Source organism: Antedon mediterranea, chromosome 6 (genome assembly GCF_964355755.1).
Source record: "Antedon mediterranea chromosome 6, ecAntMedi1.1, whole genome shotgun sequence".
Taxonomy (NCBI): Eukaryota; Metazoa; Echinodermata; class Crinoidea; order Comatulida; family Antedonidae; genus Antedon; species Antedon mediterranea.
In genome coordinates, this window is record NC_092675.1 from 2,254,450 (window position 1) to 2,280,719 (window position 26,270).

Consider the following 26,270-nt stretch of genomic DNA (forward strand, 5'->3'; position numbering starts at 1 on the left):
GGAGAATAATTTAACTGATTGTGAAAAGGGTGTGACAAAACCAACAATTTGCTACCATGAACGTGTAAATTATTAATTAAGTCCATGGTGATACGAAGAATTTAAAATGTTATAATTTCCGGCGATAACAGAGACAAATTGAGATATTCAAGGACAATTGCGTTTATGATTGTTATCTGTACTTTTTGTACTTTTTTTTCAAGTCAAGTGAATCGTTTCTTTTTGTAATCGTGTGTCGTCGAACTGACAATAGTCTCGTGACGTCACGTGTTTCATTATTGAGATGCCTCAGTCTGGGTTTCATTCGTATCCCTTAAATAAATCTTGGATTGAGCGTTAAGGGCAATTTACTCAGACGAGCGGGAACGATAATACGCCAAGTGCGGAGCGAACTGGCAATTTCCGCTAAGCTTCTACGTGGGACAAACTACGCGGTTTTCCGCTTACCGATATACCGCTCGTCTGTGTATATTAGTCTTTAAATGCGAAAGGTACATTTTCTATATCCTAAATTAACCAAGTCTATATTCTAAATCTGCCAACACCCTTACCTTTTCCTCAACTCAGATATCTAAGGTAAGGTATAATTGGTAAAAATTCCATCCACTAAAATGTTGTCATAAATATATCAATTTATCATCCCATAAATAACCCAAACTCAGCCTTCAATCTGAAAATTCGATTTTGGATAGTGATAGAAAAAACAGAACTTCTCCATTAGTCCTAAATCTGTCATTTTCATGTAGATTTTGTTACAAATTATTACGAAAAGAATGAAATTGTGATGAAGTGCCATCTCTTCTTTAAATGCAGTCAACACATATTGCTTTGATCTATGCAGTCTTTTAAATTTGGGCCAGAATATGTTTTTAATATTCAGCAATATTGTTCGGTGGTTTCATAAAAGGCCTAACTAGGCGGAGTATGATATCGTTTGACTGCTTTATGAGGGTAAGTTACCTTGAAACTCATAGATGCAACCACAACATTAACAACCACAAACAAAGAGTAGCAATTTATAGTAAAGTTCATTTTAATTTCTTGTGTTTTAAAATATATAATAATTTTGCCGCAATTTTTGAGTAACAGACGTGGTGTATTTGCAGTTTTGCACGTTTAAGTTTTTGAAAAGTGTCAGGGCCACCACATGATATGATGTGAATTGCGAGTCCTTGCTTATAATTCAATTTAAAGAAGTTTACCTTCAAGCTTCACAGAATGCTTATTGTCCGGGGTAGTGGGGTATGGGGAACTGAGTCTATCGAAGTTAGGTATGTCGTCGAGAAGTCTGTTCAGAACATGCTCTAAGAAAAACGTTGAGGTGGAAACAGTGACGGATCCAGGATTTTGAAATAGGGGGCTTATTATGGCAAAGTTGAGAACGAACACAGTTATACGTTTAAACACACACACATTTCTTATAATAGGGACTTTTCGATCCGCGACTCCTAAACCGATACCGATAATTATTCATTGTGACGTCATCTGTTAAAGTTAAGGTTAAAGTTCATAATATAAAACTCAGTATCATCATTCATCCTCCGTTTAAAAATGTTGTTGATATGAGTTAGGCCTTTATTATTACGATGTCAAACATCATACTAGGCATATATAAAGTGGCAACCATAATTTATTATCAAAGAACATTTGTCATTTGCTTCAAAAAGTATGTTGAATTAAATTAGAATCGACTTCACACCAGTGTTACATACCGCAGAACATTTCCAACACTGAAAAGGTATGTGTACCTTGCCTATAAAACATTAAATTACACGTATAATGTCTGCAGTCTATCAATGTGCATTATTCGATCCGGGTACTACATACTTATTATGGAGGTATCATTCTCTGGAAGGCCGGTGTACTTTGCAACATGACCGCAAATAGAAAATCTATACGTTGGCTAAGTTTACCAAAAAGCCCATAGGCTATTGACAATACTCGTCAAAGAAAACATCCATAAGAAAATTCACATTTAAGAGGACGTTTCTAGATAAACCTAACGTCTGCAGATCATTATGTGTCTGATTATTATTATTATATAACAGAATAACTTTAAAGCGCTGTCTACACTATCAAACTAGTTTGACAAAAAAGTGTGATGTATATTATGTGCCCAAATATCGTAGTGATGTACCCAATATGGTGTCCATGTCCATATTATGGGCACATCACATTTTTTTGTCACATACAGTTTGATAGTGTAGACAGAGCTTAACAATAAATTATTTATCTCATGTGAGGTAAACTATCGTAATATTTGTCTTTATTATTGTAGAAATGAATAATGAAATATTGAATGGATGTCCACAGGCGAAAGTTACTTATATACCTGATTCAATCTGATGGCTGGAATGATATAGTTATAGTTTTATGAATGCTATAAGTAACTAACGAAGTTCATATGAATATCACATATTATCAATTTTAACATTCACTGTCAATTGAATTAATGGAACACAAATATTAAATAAAAAATAGAAATTTATTTTACATATTGATTTTCACGAAACATTTTTTGCATTTATTTTGCAAAGTCATATATAACCTATTACTTCTCACGCTAGATTACAAAATTAACGTACAATTTCCTAACGTTTAAAAAAGAATAAAAACTATTCCGATTATGCTTAAAATTTCATTTCATGCTCCAGGGATCTCAAAGATATTTTATAATTGCAGAATTAAATCAACAAAACGTTTCTTTCTATCTATTCTATTATAAAATCTATGACGGGGAAAATTGATTATTTGATAGTCTGCGATTGTATGATCATGTTCTGATATCTCTTAAAAATAATCTTTTTATCAAATGGAAGGAATATTTATTAATATTATTGGTATGCATAGATCATTCAAACCAAGCATATAGAATTACTAATTGCGTGTAAAAACTTGTAAACATGTTTCTTGTATATTGGCGTTTAAAGTTCAAACATGGCGTAACACCACTTTCCTTTCAACATTTTCTTTGTTTTGTTATTTATTTAGAGTGATGTGAATTGTCGTGGTGCATTATACAATGGTTTGATATTCAAATTATATTAATCAGATCGATCAGCATCTTATTTACTTATCAATTTTTTGGTGGGTGTGGCCCACTTTTATTTATTCTATCATTCCATGACAAAGATATATATACAAAAATTTAAAAAAACAATATGTGTATAATTATACATATCGTTTAAAAACACAACTTACTTATTATTTTTAATATAACGCATTAATATAATCGATTTGAGACGACCTCTATCTAACACTTTGAAGTTGATCTACGTTTCTTCCCTTTTATAGAATATTAGCAATAACGTCAAAACAATGACGTCACATTGATTAAGTATATAGTTTTTAAAGTGGATCGTTTTCGATGGAAAACTATGATAAAATGATGATGCCACAGGACCTGTTGTAACAATGGCCCAACTACAGTTTTAAACTAACAACCATATTCATGAATTCTCCACATCTGATTTAATCTGAAACTAGCCCCGGAGATGAATTTCTTTAACTTGTGTGACTAATTGATTAACTTTTCTCATTTATTCACCGCCACGCCAAACCTCGGCTTCTTTTTAACCCGACATTTTAGCGCCTTTGGGCAATGCGGCGAAAAAAATACACTACATTTACCGATGTGTTACGAATCATTCATACCAGAACAGGAATACGTATGGGGACAAACTTGCACGGAATTACTTCTCTTGAAAAAAAGAAGCATACTGTACATTTGCATTGCTTAAACCGGATATAAGGAGATTCGTTCAAATTCATATTATGAATATATATTTTGTTCAGTGTATCTTGAATAAAAAAAAAAAAATTTATACAAAAACAAGCAGATCATTATCATTATTATGAATAACGGTATTTTTTTGTATCAAAAACTTGTCTACCTTGGTATGTTAATGGTTCTAAAAAATACCTAAAATGGTACAGGCATGCAAAACATGTATGTAATATCATCCGTTTGCCAGTAATTGTGTTTACAATAGTTTTAATACCGTTTATCTCTAAGGGGAAATTTATGGGAATAAACAACTAAGTTGTCGCGAAGACGTATTTTCATTTTACCTATGTACCCGCCTATGTAATAGTAATATAGGCCTAAGTACCATAGTAATAGTAAGTAGTAGCAACAACATGGAGATCAATACAGTAGGCCAACTGTCTTTGTCATCATTTGATAACCAGAGATGTTGTGATGAGTAGGCCTGAGTGGTGACCCAAATGTTGTTAATTGTGGGTAAGCGAACGGAAACACACGCCCAGAAATGCTGGGGTTAAGGGCAAATAAATGCCCTTTTCGCAAAATTAAACCCTGATCTATGATCTATAGTTATTTAATCGTATTGTATGTATAAGAACAGTTGTACGGTTTATTCGAGGACGATTTAATAACTAGAATATTGTGCTATTACACATACAACCTTCCATTGCAAGAAAGTATACTACTGTACTACTTTATCGTACAATTTAGATACACCATCTATTACATTTTTCCCCAGATTAATTTTTTTACCAAAACCGACATCAGCTGCAGCAGCTGTTCCGTTTTATAAAATCCAGGTGTAGGCCTATTAGATTCATTTCAAACATGAATAGTGTTTTAAAATGTTCTTATTTATAACGTCTAATTATTGTTAAATTATTATAAATAAGATGAATGAATAGGAGATTTCAAAATAGCTATATTTGGTGGTTTTGTGGGCGGTTTTTGTGTTCCCAAAAAATCATATTTCAGATATAAAATCGTTTTCCGATTGTAGGCCTATAGGTTTGACCTAGGTGCGAAGAAGATGGACGAGATATAGGATCATAGGTGGCCTAGGCAAACTTGATTGCAAATAATACCCAAAGGGCTATTGTGATTGAGTGTCCACTGGGTCTGTTTTCTGTAGTTTAACACGATAAATTGTAAAAAGAAATGTCCTCTAACCACATTCCAATATAACTGAATTGCAATATAATGACTTATGTCCATGTTATTGACATTTTATAGCTTGCTGATTTTGTTATTAATAGCAGATATTCATTTGATGAGATTTTAAGATTAGTTCAACGTCACCGGAGGTATTCATACAAAAGTTACACTGACCAGGGTGGTATGTATTTTAACGCCTCCATGCACAAACAGGCTTACAGTTGAATTGACTTTTAAACTTATTTGTCCATTTTGTTTTTTACACTTTTTTTTGTTAAATGAACACTAACAAAACGCTTAGGTTATACGTATTGGAACATATTTAGGGTTGGATATATTTAAATGACCAGCTAGGCCTAATATTGTTATGGTGCGCCATAGATCAGTATCCCCAACTTTTTGTTGGCGACCGTAATGACGCACAGCACCCTAATCCTGTGTACAGCCTATGTTGCAAAAAGAACAGATAATGGTTGGGCTGAGACCGGTCAAGAAGGGATTTTCACCTTGTCCAACAATAATATATGAATATATGAAATAGTAAATTTAAACCCAGTGGTAATTTGTATAATCTAAAATAGTATAGGCTATACTAAATAGGCTACTAGCCATAGAAACACTTCTTTAAAAAAACGTTAAAAAAACTAATGTTGAACTCCAAAAATAAATTAACATCAAACTGTTAATTAAAACATGAGAACCATAACTTGCAATGCTAAAACATGAACACAGGTAATCACAGGTATATAAGATATACGCATCTGCATAAACGAATGCGGTTACAATATTTGTAATTTAAGCCCAAAAAAATTGCCTTAAAATTCGTCAATACACAAAAATTCAGAAACAAACAAGCTAACAAAATCGTCTCATTTCGGCTAATATGACATTTACGCATTTTGCTGAAATTCCATAGAAAGTTTAGGTATATAGGCCTATCTAATAACTGTCATTTCTGGTTAATATCGAATGCGTTTCCTGAAATTCCTTGTCTTTTAGAGTCAAAAACGTTACCTCCCAAAGTATAATAAAGCAACATATGAAAATAACTTGTTGAACTTTTAAAGAGGATGCTGAACTACTTCAGGTTGGAAGAAATAAAGAGAAGGAATGGATGCAATTTAAAATTCAGTTAAAGGAAAATATAGATTGGTCTTAAATTAACTGAGGTCTAATATAGTGTTATTTAATATAATAATATATACATTTTGATACAGAATAAGGAGCATTTGTCATGGCAATTACTGGATTTATTCTGCGAAATGCAATTCCATAGAACAAAAAGCTAAAGTGAGGCCTTAATGAAATTAATCGATGTTATAACAACAAAATAATTGTTCAATTGTCAGTCTTTTCTGAAATACCTTTAAATAGTATAGTTAGTTCCTGGATTATATTACATATACTTTCAGTTTTAACTTCTGATTTCTATAAACTCCAATCATTTTAGCAAAGTAGGCCTATATAATATTGTTAACACATCTACATAGATAAGTCAACTATATTCTGTGCAGGTTCTTTCTCTAAACTTATATCATAGGATCGGTTTCTTAATTGAAGAGAGGGATTAGGATCTTTTCACGAAATAAGTTCCTACTTAATGACATTATGACAACATCCAGTACACTATTATACCAGATCCCGCTTTGTTCGCATATCTTTGAAATAATAGAATTGTACTGATAATGACAGGGGTTAACTTCTATTGTTATTATCGGTAGGCTCGTATGTTGCGTTTAGACCTTATGACTCGAGCAGCCTAGTTCGGAGCATTGTATGTAGCTGATAGCATAAAGCTTTGTCTACACTATCAAACTTTATATGTCAAAAAAATGTGATGTGCCCATATATGGACATGATGATGTCATATCACTACCACATTTAAGCATAGCACTACCATATATAGGCACATCAAACTTTTTTGACACATAAAGTTTGATAGTGTAGATAAGGCTTTATGTAGGCCTAGATACCTTACTATAACATTCCGTAGTGTTTCGGTTTTTTAAAGTAGGTTATTCGGAATATTAAATGCTTGTAATTTTGTGAATACTAAGAAATGTTGGTACCGTTTCTAAAAACAACAACATGCCAATGCCCACTACTATTGGAACCGGTTACTAAGTAAATGCAGTGCTGATGATTTAATTAATATTATATAAAACAATTGTCACTTACCTTTGATGTTTATCAAAAAATCCAAGATAGAAAAATATTAAGAAGAAAAATACCGGTCTGTTCCTATGCAGCATTTTCATTAAATTGTTTATAAATTCCGCTTTTAGTAAAATATTGTTCACCATAAAATACGAGAACAGTTTTCTAAACCGAAGAAGAAAATAAACTGAACTATTATTGATCGTAAAAAATCGAAAACTCTGTTCAATTGACTGCGTCTTCCATAAACATACGATAAAATATCGTTTCAGAAGTGTTTAGCCCTGTCGGCTGTTTACAGTATATTCACACATACACAGGCAAATGATCTCACCCCAGCTGTACTCTTCTTTGTATCCACCTGTATCGAATTGGTTGACTACATAAATAACGCTTGAATTTATGATCATTGATGATGACTATCGTTTCTAGGCTGTATCGTCTCCGGACTCAAATATGTTCACTTTCACGGTTAAGGCGCGATATGTTTGTATTTAATTTCCGCTTGAAATATTTTTTTTTCTTCAGAGAAAATGAAATTAACCGAATGTTTCACTGTCTGCTGGGACTTTTCGAGATGAAAACTATTATGCTGAAAAGAAAGTTTTGTTGTACTACGTTCCAACGTCTTGTTGTATCTATTTTTGGGTAACGGTCGCTCCTGATTGGCTGACGTCAGTTCTAATAACAACTCCCTGGTCAGACCATGCGTGGAAAGTCAACGTTACGGTGTAATTTCAGAATGAAAACGTGTTCATGAAACGTGGACGTGGGAACTTATTATAAAGTCATATACAAATTGTAATTGTGTTAATATAGCACTGTTCGATTGACGGGATGATAGAGGAGGGGCTAGAAAAGTTATTGTTATTCAATTGTGTAATATAGGCCTACGGTTAAACTACTTTCCGCGGGGTTGCCTTCACTGTTAAGCATGCAGGCATATTAAGATCGTCGGAACAAAACCCCAAACAGCCTTGAGTCTTTTTTCTTCATACATTTATTTTTGTCATAATTAACTACTCGCGTAGTTGTATTGTTTGCAAACATTTGTTAAGTTTGCACGCCTTATAATCTGATTAACGAGTCGTTGACTCCAGCGATTCTATTCATGGTGCTATGATCGTCGTAAAGGGACCATGTACAAATTATTCTACTCCAGTTAGGCCTACTACACTAACTACATTTTGTTTATGCGATTAATAATATTTTGATGACCATACGCTACCTATTAAACTTCTACATTGAAACAAATATATTATTCAGTTACTGTAGTTACCTCAGTAACTGCAGTAGAATCATGTTGGCGCGAACTCTGATAGAGAATACTAAAACTCTTTATTATTTGTACGAATCCAAACAAATTTAACGCAGTTAAGAACAATTCTTAATAATACACTTGTAGCATAGTCAGACTAATTACGCTCAAAATATTAATAACATCATTCAAAACAAGTTGAATCATTTCATCAAAAGCATCTAAAACTGTAATTATAGAGTAACGTACAAAAAGTATGCTAATCTGAGTAGGCCTATGCTTTATGTATTTTCATGTTTCTTTTTTAAAGCTCTGTCTACACTTTCAAACTAGTTTGACAAAAAAAAGTGTAATGTGCCCAAATATGGTAGCAATGTGACATTATCGGGCCCATATATGGGCACATCACATTTTTTGTCACATAAAGTTTGATAGTGTAGACAGAGCTTGGAGCGCACTTACAAACTTAACAATTTAAACGTATAAGTTTCAATGCTATAATCGGTAACAAACATCTGAGAATGGGGAAAAGGTCTGGGGAAAATGGTTGTTATAGTTATTTTACCCAAACTAAACGGTTCATGTTTTGGTCGGTATCAACTTCAACCCCCAAAATCGTATTTCTGCTTTAATAAATAATTCAATAGAAGATGTCTACGTCTGTTTTGGTCATGTCTTCAAACCCTTGACATAGGTCTATGCCTAATTTATTCTTTCCGATTTATTTCAAGCGTCCCTGTTTATCTTCGTTATTGATCCAGTCGGATGGACTTTCTAAAACGGAAACAAAATATTTGTCGAAATCTTCATTTCTACTTTTCTTAAGTATGTAGAATGTATAGGTTGATACTTAAATCATCAACAATTAGAGTTAAGATTGAAAAGATGGTCGTCTGCAAAATAATTGACGTTATAAAGTAAAGGTTTTATAGAGGACGCTGTATTTTCTTGTAGCTTTATCAGAACGTGTTGAAAAACAATTGTCGAAATCTATTTCCACTTGTTGAAACTTTACAGAGGGCGCTGTGTATTATTGTAGCTTTCTCAGAACATGAAGCAGTGCTGTACGTACTTTATATCACGTAATTCATCGTTAGGTCATAAATATATTCATGACCGTCAAAGCTGGTATTAACCTGTCTATATCCAAGATGACCGGTTACCTCAGTCGGCTGCGCAGCGTCGTGTTAACATGGATGTCATGGGTTCGAACCCCATGCTGGTCGTGGTGGAATAGAGTTAAAGTTATATGCTACTGTGTTTGGGCAGGGAGTTGTTTACAACTCCCTGGTTTGGGGTTCACAGAATAATACGTCCCCCTTTCCACCACACAAGCAGGTCAATGCATCTGGTGATGCCGTGGAAACGACACAATGTATCTGCCACAGCATTGAGATCGTTTCCACGACATTACCATATGTAGGGAGAGGACACTATGACAATATTACTGGGTCACTTAACTTTTGTTTGTTTTTTTTTTCTGTGGATTCGATCTCGTAAATGTTATGCTTAGCGCCCTCAATTTTAAGAAAGGGTGGGGTGGGGGTGTGTTTCTGTAAGATCAAATACGCAATGTTGGGTCGCGAAAATTCCCAAAATAGGATCATGGGGTCGCGGTCTAAAAATGTTGCTGAACGCTGGTATAGTGGGATTGTAATGCGTCCTCTTGACGTATTCATAATAGAAAATAAAACTCACTCGATTACAATAGGCCTACAGTAATTATAGAATTAAAAAAATAGTGATACTGGTTGGCAAGCATGCTATGGAAATCATTATAGTGAGCAGGAGAAGTGATTTTTTAAATGAATACAAGAACGAATGATACCTTTACGTTTTTTATTGCAAAATTTGTTAACAACTTATCTAACAGTAATAGTATGCTCAAAATAGTAACACCCAACTCCCTCCCCCCGTCATTTATAAAATGAATAAAATACAGTACACTCATCACATCAAAATTTATGACATGACATCATAACTTTCAAAAAATTGCCTAAACTCTAGTTATACTCTTTAAAAAAAAATGTGCAATGATTTTAATATTTATTAATTTTTTTTCTCTACTACATGCCTAGAATTTTGTTTAACCAGGCACAATGTTAACAGAATGTATGTGCATTAACTATTGCTGTGAAAATGGGGTTCTTTATGATGTTCACAGTAAATCATTAATTTTTAATGAAGGTTTATCACAGCTTTACTGATAAAAGCTTGGATGCAGTTAAACCAGTCTGCTGCCCTCTATTTCAATAAATGGATCCAGAAATAATTAAAACATGATTTTGACCCAAAAAGAAAACATCGCAAATATTAATTATTTGCTCGTCTGCAGTAACCAGTTTATAGCCTGAAGTAAGGAAAACATACAGAACCTAAAATTTACACACAAATAAAATACTCTGAATGTTATATTTTTAGAAGTGATTGCGAATAATTAAAACTACAGTACATTGTTTTGTCTAAATTGCCAAGTTGTTAAACCCTATTCTCTGTACTGTACTACATATCCAAATATGGCATTATGCCCAGTATCAAGGCAAATTCTGTAATACAGTATCACATATGGCACCTGTATTATGTTAAGATTATGTTAGGCTTATGGCATGGTAATACAGACATCGCATGTGATACAGATGTATCACAGAATTCACCTTGATACGGTGCAAATTATAGATACAGCACAGAGAATCAACTAACTAAATAGGGCGATACTGTTTATTTCCGTTTTACAACAGATATGCAAATAAGACTATGTGTGTACAGTCATTTGATTTTACAATTAGTAGTTACACTGTAATGCATAACCTTCAATACAACATAATCAACTGTAGTAACACAACCTTGACAATATGCATTCACAAGACTTTTGCAAATCTACAAAAAGGAAGGATAAATTTGATAGAATAAGGGGCTGTTTCTAAGGAATATTTAACTGACAGACATAAGGCTTTTAAGTCGTTTAGATTATCCCTGATGGAGCCTTTTATATTCCCAGTAGGACTAGAGGTCAAATGAGCTGACTGTCTAAAATGTTTCTTTTTTGCTTGTTGTTGTTGAAAGTACTGAGAAGAAGTGTCATATCTGTTTCCTGTAGAATACTAACATCTTGGGAGTGTAGTATTTAAAACTTGCAAAATGCAGTACAAATATGATAAGTGCAAAAAGTAAAGTGTAAATTAATCATTGGCCAAGTTCAACAAATTTCCTAATGAAAACAGAATTATTGGATTGACCTTCGACCTAAACACTAAAAAAATGTAGTAAACCCTATCAGAATCCTTAAAAACGTTGATAAAAGAAATTCATTGTACAATGTGTTAAAAATATTCACCTTAAAATTCTTTAATTTTATAGTAAATTCTATTTTATGTATACTTTTTGACAGTTTAAGACTGCAATAAAGACTGTTTTATATGAAAAGTATTGTTCACCGATTTAATATCGTTACAAATTTAGCAATACACATACTCTGTATATTTAAATAGACTATCCATAACACCAAAATGTCCCATATTCTTTCCTATAGTGTATTCTGTAAACCCGATATTTTTGGCTACCAGATATTTTGGGCTACCAGATATTTTGGGCTACCAGATATTTTAGACTACCCGATATTTTGGACTACCAGATATTTTGGACTACCCAATATTTTGGGCTACAAGATATTTGGGCTACCAAATATATGATACCAGATATTTTGGGCTACCAGTGTTTGGGTATGGGACAGTTGAATTTGATTTAGATACCTTGTTTAAACAACTGCACCATTTTAACATGTACAAATTATACAAAGTTTAGTTGATATTAGTACCATAAAAAATGTACATTTTCTATAATAAAAAAAAGGGGGGGGGGGGGGGGGTGGTGGTATAAAAATAATGCTAATAAGGGCTGGGGTTAACTATATGAGCTTATACAAAACAACATAATACACTGAAAATTAGATTCTGGGAGTAATTCACAAATACTCCTTCGTTCTTCTTTCAGTTTCAATAAACGATCTTCTTGATAATTGTCCTCCACTTGTCTTTGATGGATAACAAACATAAATCATACATTTAAAACACGTCTTAATCATGTACTGGAGTAAACCAATAGCAACAAAATAATTTGCATCAATATCTACGCTACATCACATCCGTCGAGTGTCCATAGCATAATCAATACAGTAGTATCTAGACTTGCAAAACAAAGCGCATCCACTGAGTGTTCAAACACTAATCAATGTCGTATTGAGGTTTCCAAAAGAAATGTGTTACAAAAAGTGTATAAACGATTAGTAGTGAAACAAGTAATATATCAAACGTTTATTTTTATTTCAGAAATAATTCGATCCATCTGCTGTGGTGCACAAGGAAAAGTCTTCAATCACTCAGGGTACTAATAGTTTTTCATTCTCTGAAAGAATAAAAGAAGACATATTGATATATTATTAAACAGAAAAACTAACAAATCATAGCATTAAAAATAACAATGACCTTTAGAAATAATACTTGTTTTTGTTATCTAGTCTTCTCAAAGCCATGACATTATAATACTTATAACCATATCAATTACATTTATATTTTTTAGAGTTTAAAACATCAATAATATAATAATAAATATATTTATCAAGTTGCAAAATTGCAAACAAAAATGATAACTAGTTGATGTTAGTATGTCTGATGTTATTTTAGTTTTTTCTCGGGGGAAAACACAGTAAGTTAAGTTCACATAAAACAGTATCACTTTCATTAAAGAAAATAAACAGATTAAAAAACACACAAACATATGTATCTAGTGGTATGTATGTCCTGTAAAACAAATACAAAACCATAAAGCCAATCCCAACTCAAATGATTAATAAGGCCTTGTATATTAGTATTTTTAATTGCATTCACGAGAACCAGCAACGTAAATTGTAAACCTTGACAAGTGGATTTTATGGTAATTATTAAATCTTATTGATCTGTTTTTTTTAAGTACATGCAATTTTTTAGATCTAAAAATATCAATATGGAATGGGTTTATACAACATGTTAAAAAGACTACAGGAACAAAATGAACGTCTCCGGGTTCATAGGTCACTCAATTTTTATACATTCCTTTAAAAGAGACAAGAATTCTTAAGCTCTGTCTACACTATCAAACTAGTTTGAAAAAAGTGTGATGTGCCCAAATATGGTAGTGATATGCTCACATTTTTTGGACACATACGGTAAAGTTTGATAGTGTAGACAGCGCTTTAGAATTTATGAATCAATTTTGCAACCTAAATTGTTTCATTTTTCACAAATTATGATTATTATAATTATGTGTAGAAAATAATAATAAATACCATAATACGGACAGGTATATTTTGCCTCTCTCTATGACCTATGACCTGGATGTAAACATGGCTAAGAATTTCTGAATCCGTGTTCGGTCATTTAAGAAAAAACATGCATAAAATCACTGTAGTAACATATCCTAATTAGAAAGTGAACCAGAGCAATGGCGTGATTATTGACCCTGTGGTTTAGGAAGAGAACATCTATTATAATATAGATACTAAGCAATAATACTGCATTAGAAGAAAATAACATTTATTTTATTCTCAATCCTTCCTCTTAAAATGTTTGCATTTTTACTATTAATTTGATTAATCTAAAAAAATTACACTGATTATTGATGTTAGCAAGTGTAGTCAGAATTCTAAATCTTTTCCAATTTGTTCATAACATACTTCCTCAGTAGATATTAATCACTTCTGAAATTAGCATGTTGTAAAAATCTATTAGGCTACACTTAACATGACTGTGGAGTTTGTATCAGACAGTATGACTCCGACAGGCTACTAATGTTCTACATAGGATAGTAATTCATTCAAATATAAGTTTGACCGCTTATGAGATCATCGATAAATTCAAGTAAAGGGGGTGGATCAATCATGATAAGGGGTAGATATTTACTTTTTTATTAATCCATGTTCCATTCATACAATCCATGAATTTAAGTATTTGAAAGTAACTAAATAATAAAAAATTAGCAATGGCTTGTAAAATAATAATAGATGTTAGGAGAGATCAGATTGTACAAGTAAGACCACCTCCACCAACCCCCTCCTTCCACCAACTGTTTTTATAGGTCCATGCTTGAACTACTGTATGAGAAATTCCAACAATGCACAACTAAACACTTCCTTCCTAACCTCCACCCCCTTTTCCCCAAACCTCCACCCCCCTTTTCCCCAAACCTACACCCCCCTTTTCCCCAAACCTACACCCCCCTTTCCCCCAATCCTCACCCCTTTTTCCAATAGCATCAGATGATGAGGATAAACTAATCAACAACACTAACATTTCTTGATGAATATTTCAGTGATACGCATCACCGCCATCACTGAAATATTCGTCAAAATATTTATTAGGTTAACATTCATTATTCAGTATTAGGAACATTCATTTGCAATATTTCATTTAATTAAATAAATGTTATTTATTTCGTGAATTTACAAACATGATATTAAACAATGCAAATAAACAAAACAGTGACAGGATTAAACAAAAGCAAACTCAATTGCTGTATTAAATTTTCTCCGCTGTCACGGTGAAATATTAAATAGCATTTCGAAAATGGATTGATTTTATTTTATTTCTTCACTACAAAAAAGTTCCCTATGATTTTTAAAAAGAAAGCCTTGGCCATTCAGGTTCACAAGCCAATGGATAAACTGTTTTTAATAGAAAATAAAAAAATTCCCTGTGATAAATGAGGCGGGACTCACACATGCTTTGTTCAGAGTCAACATAATTCCCTTCATAAGGACACGGTTATTAACCGTAGGAAGGAAAGAGAGGAATCAAATTTAGCAAGGATGTCTTCTTAATAAAGAAACCTTAAAAAGATTACTCTAAATTATCTTTAAATATACAAATTCATACATAAACAGATTTATATTTTTGATAAAACCTACTCCAAAAAAAATTGTTGCAAGCCATTATATTTTTGACTATATTATTTTATCTTCAGAATATATTTTTAAAATTAGTTAAACTAGATGGATTTTCAGAAATTATTATAAGCTGAAGCGCAATTGCAAATAGGCAACATTAATATACAAGTACTATGAACTACGATGGATAATTAATCAATTAGGCTGATCACAGTAATTGAAGGCTGTGCAATAGCTTTAATTTGAATCACACAATTTGAGGCCACGCAATTATAGGGCTTTAATACATTTGGTTTCAGAATATTAAACTTGTTTGTAGTAATCAATGTAAGCACACATTATAAACGCCTATGTTTAAAAATAATTAGTAATCAAAATTGGTTTCAGAATAAACTTGTTTACAACCAATATAAGAACACATTATATAAAACTATGTTTAAAAATAATTAGATGCTGTACACAGTGGTGAGCAGCATATTGGGTTCAGAACTTAAAATGGCAAAATGGGGTGCTAAAATAACCCATTTTTTTATCTTTTGCACTGTATATTTTAAATTCAGGGGGTGAGAGATGTCGGTGGAACAGCCTTGGATTCACCTACTGTATGATACAGATTTGTTTGTAATATATAAAACAAGAAAACAATTAAAGAATATTTTTAGGTTCTAACCTGGTAGTCTTGAAAAAAACTATTTACAGATCTTTAAAAAAGGCAATACATATTTATTTAATATATCTATTGTTGTTAACAACATTTAGTCAACAACAGGTAGTTTACATTGTTTATGGTCAAGAAACACAGAAGCCAAAGTGGCTTGTCTTTGTAGTCCCTGAGCATAAAACATAGACGGACGGACAATTACAAAAAATGACAATTTTGATAGACAGGCGGAAAAAAAAGAATATAAAATATACATTCTTTTCTCAATATAATTAGTAACAATTTAAAAGTAAAACCTTTCATTACTGCATCTGCAGCTTCAGTTAAAATTATTCAGTAGCTATATTCAAATGCTGTCATCTGTCTTTAGTGTAACATTTCTTACAGGAAATTGATATATTAAAGTGATTAAGAACTGTAAACTAACATCTGAAAATACTGAATAATGCAAGGCAAAAGCCTACAACTCAAATTGATGACATTTTTATAATGAAGCCAAGTTGTTTCATATAGGAACTGTGGTATGTGGGTTACACGAGGCATTTAAAATCTTAGTGTTTTCAACAATAACAATTATTTTTATGAAAAAGAGCTTTAAAAAAACGATTGTGACATATTTAATGGCACTTACTTTAAAAGAGATGTTTGATTAAATATGCTAACGTTTTAATGTTATGTTAACTAATCAATCTTGATATACGGTAATTATGCATGTATTTCACTAATTTTAGGTTTAAAATGTTTTTATAAGGCATTCAATTTATTCAATTATATAATGTTGATGGTTTAAATTTGCAATCAAATTGAGTTGTTAATCACTTTTACTGGTAAAATTGTGATTGTTCGCATAAAAAAGTATATTAACAGGGTTAAAAATCGGGTACTTTTTTTTCAGTTTATAATATTTAACAGTTCTATAATATCTTCTTATTTGTTTGCATGTTTCAGTTTCCTTATTTCTATTCATTATTCTATTCATACAGTTGGGTATTAAAGAAATATAATTTGTTGGTTATTGAACAGTTTTGAATAAATGTCACTTCATTTATTCACAAATCCAGGATTTAAAAATAGGAGGGAGGGGGTGGCAGGGCCTAAAAATGGTGAATAAGGCACAGAGATCTTAATTTGACGTCCTATCTTTTGCATTATAACTTTCGAAATAAAATCTGAATTCGCTTCTGTTACCGTGACAACTACAGTAATAACTGTACCATATAATTTCTTTTAAATTTTTATTATAAAATTGATCCAAGCCTCGTTTTATTTTGAACGTTCACAATTGTTTGCCAATTTCAAATTCTTATAATATATATAAAAAAAAATAATAATTTGCTTAGTCAACTATATTTTGTAAACTTCAATCAATCTCATGATTGTCAATCTCATCATTTGCCCCTAAAAGGTTCGAGGCTAAATATCATTGAGGCGGATTAACTTGTAAGGTTTTTATGACATGTAATGAGTGCCCGCTGCATGATGGAACACTGATAACTATAAAAATATACTTCCAAACAGTAGTACCGCAAATAATTTCTAGATCTAGAAAACTCAGATATATCAGAGATCTGAGTTTTCTAGACACCCAATAATTGTACATCAATGACATGTACAGTAACACTATTGATACGTACTGTTTAACAGTCGCAACGCTGATATGATGCGTAACATCAATTGTAACACTGTGCGTCACAAGACTATAGTTCTTATTAGTACAGTTAATTCATGATTCAAAATTGTAATGCCTGTTCTTTTTTATTGTTATCCATAAAAAGTGCACAATTCAGCAGAATTTTTTTTTTCCTGCTGCTAAATTTTATGAATGTTTAATTGAACAATTGAATAAACATACCAGTGATATAGATATACTGTATATGCTAAATTTTATGGATGTTTAACTGAATTATTGAATATACCAGTGATATAGATATATGTTACAGTGCAATATTTCATGGATAAGATACAACCAATAGCCAGGATTTGTATAGGGATGGTGGGGGGGGGGAGGGGGGATTTCTTTATTACAAAAGGGACAAAAAACATCACAAGCTAGGCTAGTTAGGCTTATTTGCTATCACTTGGTGCGAGTTTTAAAAGGGCATTTAAGCAAAGTGGAGATTGATTGAACCCTTGAGTAAGTAATTAATGTTCATAATCGGCTCGGAAATAAATGAAATTTAAATCGGCATGCAACTTATAAATCAAAACCAATGTGACAACACCTTCTCCATTTCAATGCCACAAAAAGCTCAAACATGTGCGTAATTGTATTTAAAATGTGCAGCTTACCTTGTGTTTGTGTACGGATTGATAGTCGTTGGTGCCTGCTGATGGTTGCCTGCGATAACTATAACAAAATGATAAAGAGAATTAACAAAATAGAGATACATGTACTGTATATTGTACTCATATCTGCTGTGTTATAGACAAGGATACACAAAGGGTTGGGGTTCGTTGACAAATTGATATGAAGGCGAAGTTTTGAACCAATGCAGAAAAATGCACAAAAGTATTTCAGCTTTAAATGCTTAATTAGTAGTAGTTTTCAGCTAAACACACCTTGAAAACAGTAATAATAACAATAATAATAATAATAATAATAATAATGTCTTGGGTAACTTTTGTATAGATATTTTGTACTTTTTAATCTTCACGTTGTTTTTAATTTTGTCATTTTGTATTTTATTGTTGGATGATTTTGTTTTGCTGGAGACCAACTTGATAGTTTGATTTAGTTCGCTTTTGGGAATCCTGTCTCTCTCTATTGTTTGTTATTTTTTTGTTATAATTATGTGAGACGAAATAAATGAAATGAAATGAAAAAAAAAAAATTAATTAATTAATTAATCTGCACATGTGTAAGAATTATACATTCTTACACATGTATGTTAATGGGAGTGTAACTGGAAATGCAAATAATCTGCACATGTTTAAGAATCTTTCATGGAATGGAACTGTTTACAAAGAATGCAGTAAATGTAAAAAATGAACGCCGGCATTCGGCATTGCCGTGAGCTTAGGAACAGGACAGGATCAAAAGTAAGGTGTACGTGTTCTGCGAAAAGTCCTTATAATACCACTATTATAGGCCTAAGAAGAATTAAGTAAGGCGAGAATAAACAAAGGTTTAAAATATTCACAGTAACATCTCCTATGGGCCACGACGCTCGAAGAGGTAGGTAAAGCAAGAGAGTCTCTGATGTATATTGGGATTAGCATAGGTTCAAACATTACGGATGAACGCACTGAAAATCAATAGCATGAAATTTTAAGGTAAAGCGCCTAATCCAAATCTGTTATGTCTGTCCTTACAAGAATAACATTCTAGGAAAGCAATCCCCTTGGTAGATTGAGTGTTGATTGCGTTGATTCAACAAAGTTCAATCTATTTAAATTGGTTGGTAATTTCTACGCCAACATTTAGAATATTGCATTCTGGAATTAGTATTATACAAATAATTAGTCGTAACAAGTATTTGTAATTTTTGTATCTAACTTTTGAATTTCTTTAAAAAAATCCACTTGCTTAAAAACCAATTTATTATAGAATTACAGCTTTCACCAAGCTATCTAGAAAAAATCTTAAGAAACATCTTTTTCTTCTTATTTCGGTAGGATAGTGGCGATAGACAGATGCCTTATTAACTCAAAGCTTAGCTCCTTTGAATACTCTTCTGGCAAGTTCTGATATGGGAGCTTTAAAGTGATGGAGAATAGTGTAAATGGTTATTATTATTATTATTATTATTATTTATTCAGGCAAAAGATACATTTTACAAAATATAATACAAATCAACCAATTAAACAAACACAGTGCAAAAGAAAATATAAAATCATAGTGACTAGCTGCCAGGAAAGCACAAAAGCAGCCTAAGCCACTGTCACCAATTAGGTGTGTACCTCCAACCAGTGACTACCGTAAATAGTGACTAGCTGCCAGGAAAGCACAAAAGCAGCCTAAGCCACTGTCAGTGTCACCCATTAGGTGTGTAACCAGTGACTGGTTCCTCTGCTTCTTAATTTTTGTTTATCTTAAGATATTTTATTTTATCATTTTTGTGTGTAAAGCGCTTAGAAACATAGTATTAGGCAATATTGTATATAAGACTATCATTATTAAATAACTGTCACCCTCGATAAAGTACTTTGATCATAAAGTCTTTATATATATTTATATAGCAACATTTTAACATTTTATAGCTATACTGCCAATTTTATAGCCTCTAGATCTATTAATCAATTTCTATTAATTTTTTTAGTTGCTAATATTTTGTCACAATGGGCAAATGAATTAACAAATATCATATTTTTTTTCAGAATTTTGAATATTTGGTAAAATACAGTACCGGTATGTCTACATTATTGTAATCAGTTAATTGGAATTGACCGAATATAGCTTTCTACTGACTGTATTAAAAAGAGTTAAGATAAAGTTTATCAGAAATTGTTCAAACGACTAATATAAAATATATAGCTTGGTGACAATATCCTGTTGATGTCATTACAAACTATTGACAGATAAATGCATGGCAGCCAAACTAATTATCCAACATTTACTTTGAAGAAAAAATATGCAGAAATTGAGCAAAAACGTCTGTGAGATTACAACAGTTTAAGGATGCTCTGCAGGAGGTACTAAATCAAAGGGAATATACAAGTTCAAACAGACCGTGAAATTAATCTGTGTTCCTTTCAAACTGTACTGCTTCAATAAATATTTTATTTATTTCAAATGATTATAAATCAAAATTATTGGATTCTTATTCCTTAATTTGGTTATATCTAGTAATGTTTTGTAATATGTTTGTTTTAATAATTTACTCCTAAAATATTTATTATTTCAATTGGGAAGTGAACATTTCACAAATTAGTATAAATTCTTTATTTTCAATAAATCAAAATTATTGGATTATTAATCCTAAATTTGGTTATATCTAGTTAATTGTCGTATTCGATTTAGACTTTCACCGTTGAGTACAGTTTTTCCGTTGAGTACTTCTTTAACGGAGTATTTTGAGCGTTGAGATTGTTCTTAATGAAAAAGCTTTCGTTGTCAACGTTTTCTATTCGAATGACTTTCTGTTGAGCACAAATTTACAATTCGAATACAAAAAGTACTTAACGAAAGTTCCCAATCGAATACGACAATCGTAGCATAAAACCATGAAATGATTTGTAATATATCTGTTTCAATAATTTCCTCTTAAAAATTGTTTTTTTTTTTATAATATTATATAAAATTTTTTAATAATAGAATGATTTATCAGTTTGTATGATTGATTTGTCAAGATGAACCCTAATATCAAAATACTATAAATAAACAGGAATACAAGTTTTGGAATTTTCCGGTTTTGAAATATCAATTGTCATATTCGATTGGGACCATTGAGTATTGTTTTTCCGTTGAGTACATATTTAACGGAATATTTTGAGTGTTGAGATTTCTTTTAACGAACAGGCTTGCATTTGTTAACATTTCTTTTCTATTCAAATGATTTTCTGTTGAGCACAATGATTTTACAATTTACCATTCAAGCGAATACAAAAGTACTCATGTTGACTACAAAAGTTCCCAATTGAATATGACAATAATCATTATTATTACCTGTGGGAAAGATGTAATACAAAGCAAAGTTTAAAAAAAAGTGTACTTACTTTGTCCATAAGGCATCATAGGATATCCAAGGTGTGTATGGTGGTGCATATGAAGGTGTTGCATTTGGGGATGAGGATGCGGTCGTGGGCTATGCCGTGATGCCTCAAAACGTGAATGCTCTTCAATACTTGCATTTTCCGGGGTTTTCCTCGGAGTAGGACTAGCAGTTTTATGAGGCGAGGTTCTGTTAGGATCCTGACCACGTAAATGTTCTTTATTCTGCGGGTACATCAACTGACTAGCATGTTGTTTTAGTACGTCTAAAGCATTTTTGCCTTCGGGTAAAATTTCAGTTATTTTTCCTGGTGAAGTGGAAGAGTGGCTCGACATGTGTTTTGGACGTTTTGGATCATTGCTTCCTTTATCTGGTTTCCAAACCGGAGAATAACTGAACTCTGGCGGAAGGTATTGAGCTGGGTAAGCAACCATAGATTGTCTATATTGTTCATCAACAACGCTATATGGTAACATATAAGGTGGTTGAAGATATTGAGAATATGGTCCTTCCATTTTATGAGGTTTATCTTGCTGTAAATTACTTCGTATATTTTTAGAATCCACACTACTGGTACTACTACTTGCCGATTCAGGAGTACGTACTCGTTTTACTTCTTCCCGTCCTCTCGAATTTGGACTTTGATCTGCACGTGAACTAGAATGTTTACGTTCTCCAGGTTTAGATTTAACTAGTTTTCTCCTTTCCTCGAGTTCTCTTCGCCTTGATTCCTCCCACTGTGGGTGGGCATACATGTAATAACCACCTAGGCGATCATAATGCCTTGATTGTTCTAGAGGCGATCGTATTTTCATCTGAGGTTTAAGTTCAACGCCTTCACATTGCTTATCTCGTATATCATCTGATGTCCTTTCAACTTTTATTTTTTTATCAGTTCGATTTATTTCAGTTTGAGATGCTTTTACTGGTTCTACGTTTGCATGAGTAGAACTTCGTGGTTCCTTTGAGGTCAGAGTCTTTGGTACATCTCTTTGACCCTTTTCTAATCGTTCATGAGGATGACCATATGGTGCATTTGGGATCATGTGCAAAGGAGCCCCAGCTGGATCTATATGGTTAGGATATCCAAAATAAAATGGCGGAAATCGATGCGGAGTGTACAACTGAGGATGTTGGTACAACGGTTTTGTAGCGGTGCTTTCATCTTTACTTTTTGAATCAGAGTTTTCCTCTATATCTATATCTCTTTCTATCCTTTGTTTGGGAATTAGCTTTGGCATCTCCGGTCTAGTAGGCACATCACTAAGTGGTGAGTGACTTCTATCACGAACAATTACCCCTGGATAGCTGGGATAAAATGGTCGCTGTTCAGTTAAGACACCATCACGTCCATGACTGTGGGAACCCATTGGACCCAATTCCTTGAAAACAAAAGGATCTTTAACATCGACAATTCTATCCCTTGGAACTGTATCTTCCTCATTTGCATCAGAAATATCAGAATATGCTGGACTTTGTGTTGCTCTGTTCTGATCTGGTGAAGAACTTAATGGTGGAGGAATTATAACACGAGGTGCAACATCTTCTTGTGGCCGTACAGTAGTCACTTTGACAGCTGGTAGCACACTCATAACAGGTTTTTCAGCGGGGTCTTTCTCAAACTGTTCAAGTGGTTTTGGCTGAGGACGCTGTGATATAGAAGACTGTTGCTTTGGCGGTAAACTACTAGTGCGTATAAGCTTTGGAGGCTCTGGTATAGTGGAGTTACTATTTACAACTGTAGCAGCATCAGCTGGTTGAGAAGTTTGTGTTCGTGGTAACTCTTTATTGTCATTAGATTCAGATCCACTCGGTGAATTACTATTATAATCATCTAAGTTTATTCCAGATTGCGACAAGGCTTCCTTAAGTATATTTGCTTCCAATAGATTCTGACTTGTTCCTTTCAAATTAGAGACAACAGTTCCTGTATTAGGTCTGATTACAATTTCAGTCTTTCCTACAAGACTTTTTCTTTCTGGTTCTTTGATGGAAGGTGAGCTTATTTTCTTATCAACTTCTCTTTCCTTATCTTTTATTCTTTTCTTTGATTTTGGTTTCTTGTCCTTAAGATTTGCTAGAACAGGGTTTACAGCATGGTCACTCATTACCGTTGGTTTTGGTTGGATGGGTTTGAGGGTAGAAGACCCCATGATTGGCTGTGATATTGTAGTAGTTGGTGGGATGGCAATCCCGGCACCAACATTGGCTGGAGCAGTCACAACAGCCGGAAATGTGATCAGCTGTGGGGTTATCTGTGGTGCTGGAGCAATTGGCCTATTAGGCTTTGGTTTGATCAAAACCTTTTCTGGTTTTGTTTTCTTCTGTTTCTCTTGCAATTTTAATTTATCTTTCTCTATTTTCTTTTGCTTTTGTTGATCACCAGTTGTTAAAATTGGTTTAACAGGAGACACATTGTTTGTTTCAATCTTTGCTAAATCAGGTTGAGAAATGTCTTTAGTTGTGGTGTTAGATTCAACAGTTGTCTTTATAACACTTACAGATGTCTTTTCACTATGTTTGTTATCAGTTTGTTCATCTGGTTCCGTCGTTGAGTTAAAATCAAAAACTGAAAGATCCTTAGGATGTTTACTTTTGGACAATTTATCATCTGCATCATTTTGTACTAGTACTTCTGCACTATTCACAGATTCTTTTACTGTATTCTCAGGACTTTTACTAACTTTATTTATTTCAGGTATATTTTCTTTTTTGTTGTTGATTATATCATTTTCAACAACACCATCTTCTTTGGATAGACGGTTTTCAACATTGTCTGTTTCATTGCTGTCATCATTGCAGATATGATCAGCATCAAGTTCTTTTTCAGTGTTCATTTTAACTGGTGTTTCTTCACAGTTTTCAGTATCTGTGAGTTTTGTATTTACAGTTTCTAAGTCTTTGGTATCCATGTCGGTAAAGTCATTAAAATTGTCTTCAGAATCAAGTGTATCAACTGGTTCCTGGGGCTTCTTTGGTAGTTCATGATGAGCGTGTGCTTGGTGATAACGCAGCCCATTTATATGCTTGTATTTTTTATTACAATTGGGCTCCGGGCATTCTATAAGAACTTGAGATGTTGTATATGGCGTGGAAGTACTTTCGTTGGATGAAACAGGAGAAGGTGTTTTAGAGTTCTTGATTTTCTTTGCAGCTTTGTCATCACAAGCATTTAGTTCACTTTCAGATGTTTTTGCCTTTCGTTTACCATTTAATGTTTTCTCTGTATTTGTTACAGGAGGTACTGGTATATTGCTTCCACGTCGTCCTTTACCGTTAGTGGAGTTGCGTAGCTTGCAGTGGATTGAGGAACGTGTTTCTGTGTAATTACTTAGATCAGTTACCGATGTTGAGTTACGATTGCGTTTCGGACGACCTTTACTTGTCTGAGCTTTCCCTTCGATGTCATTAACTGGTGATTCACAGAACCTGGAAACATGAAAAAGTCCATACAGTAACAGTAAATATAATGTGCGATTAGTTGACAGTGTCGCTATAAGGTGGCTAAGATGTTTGTTGCCCAGTTTCAGGATCCCGGGTAGATTCAAGACTGAGGAAGAATGGTTGTTGATAATAATATCAATCTTAATACATGTTAAGAATTGAACATTGGAAAGCAAATAATGTTCACAGTCAAAGTCAACTTATTTAGAAGCACCTAATGTGGAGTACTGTGGGCCAATTGTTCAGTAGAGAATAACATACTGAGAAAATCACTAAATATAACGCCTTATTATTATTATTAAGCTCTGTCTACACTATTAAACTATAAAAATGATGAAAATGATGTGCCCAATATGGTGATATGTTACTTGAACTTGTTACTTGTTTGCATAGCTATCCCCATTATTGGGGACATTTCGCCGTCATTGACATTATGTTGACATAGCACATTAATTTTGATGAGAAGGTCATGGAACACTAATTCATTTTAAAACAACTAAAACCCTGAGACCTGTAACCCTTGGTAAGGACCCTGACGGGTACTCTCCCTCCTGGTCAAAGGGATCCCGAAACTCATCGGTGGGCAGGGGTGCTCATCTCCCTGTTCGGGACTATTCCTGATGATTACCCAACCTATTTACATTTAAAATTAAACATTAAGACATAATGACATCATCATATGGGCACATCACATTTTTTTGTTACATAAAGTTTGATAGTGTAGACAGAGCTTTATACAGCTTTAAATAAACAATAACAAAATGATTTAAACAAGGATTTCTATATACAAAGGTGAACAAAGTGTTACATAATTAACAATAACATAAGCAAGCTACTCCTTTTAGGCCATATTGTATGGGTGCTCTACACAGTATATCTCCCACCATTTTAATAAGTGAAGGTGTGAAGTTATCGTGCATGGAATTATATTCAGTAAAATACAGTAGTTGATGGGAAGGTTTAGAGACTGTAAATTGCACATTAAAACAATCTTGCTCCTAAGCAACATTTTTTGGAAGAGTACGTTTTAATATCTTTTTTCTAGTGTCTTTGATTTAACATAAATCACATGCACAGTAGTTATCATTCAACTTGAATAATTCATACATTTACAGTAGAAATGTAATACATGATTTATAGTTTGTCACCATGGATGTAATTCAAGCGCCAACTGAAACTTAAGCCTTCATTCAATATTTTATTTTTGTAAATATGATAGCCAATCTCCTGCTAACAAGCCACTGCAATTTACAAGTTATTGT

At 33.0% G+C, this 26,270-nt stretch overlaps 2 protein-coding genes across 3 annotated transcripts in view; both read right to left on the reverse strand.

The window, feature by feature from the left end:
- The window catches only part of LOC140051226 (protein Wnt-7b-like), a 41,670-nt gene extending 34,036 nt beyond the window's left edge, over positions 1–7,634 (reverse strand). The window contains exon 1 of the mRNA XM_072096360.1: positions 7,100–7,634. Within this exon, the coding sequence (XP_071952461.1) occupies positions 7,100–7,224 (125 nt within the window). The 5' untranslated portion in view covers positions 7,225–7,634. The remainder of the gene's footprint in view (positions 1–7,099) is intronic.
- Positions 7,635–10,131: 2,497 nt separating this feature from the next.
- Positions 10,132–26,270, reverse strand: part of LOC140051042 (uncharacterized) — a 34,144-nt gene continuing 18,005 nt past the window's right edge. For both annotated transcript variants that reach the window (XM_072096113.1, XM_072096114.1), the window contains exons 5-7: positions 21,569–24,993; positions 18,203–18,260; positions 10,132–12,737 (exon numbers count right to left, since the gene is read on the reverse strand). In XM_072096113.1, coding sequence (XP_071952214.1) covers positions 12,731–12,737; positions 18,203–18,260; positions 21,569–24,993 — 3,490 coding nt within the window. In that variant the 3' untranslated portion in view covers positions 10,132–12,730. The remainder of the gene's footprint in view (positions 12,738–18,202; positions 18,261–21,568; positions 24,994–26,270) is intronic.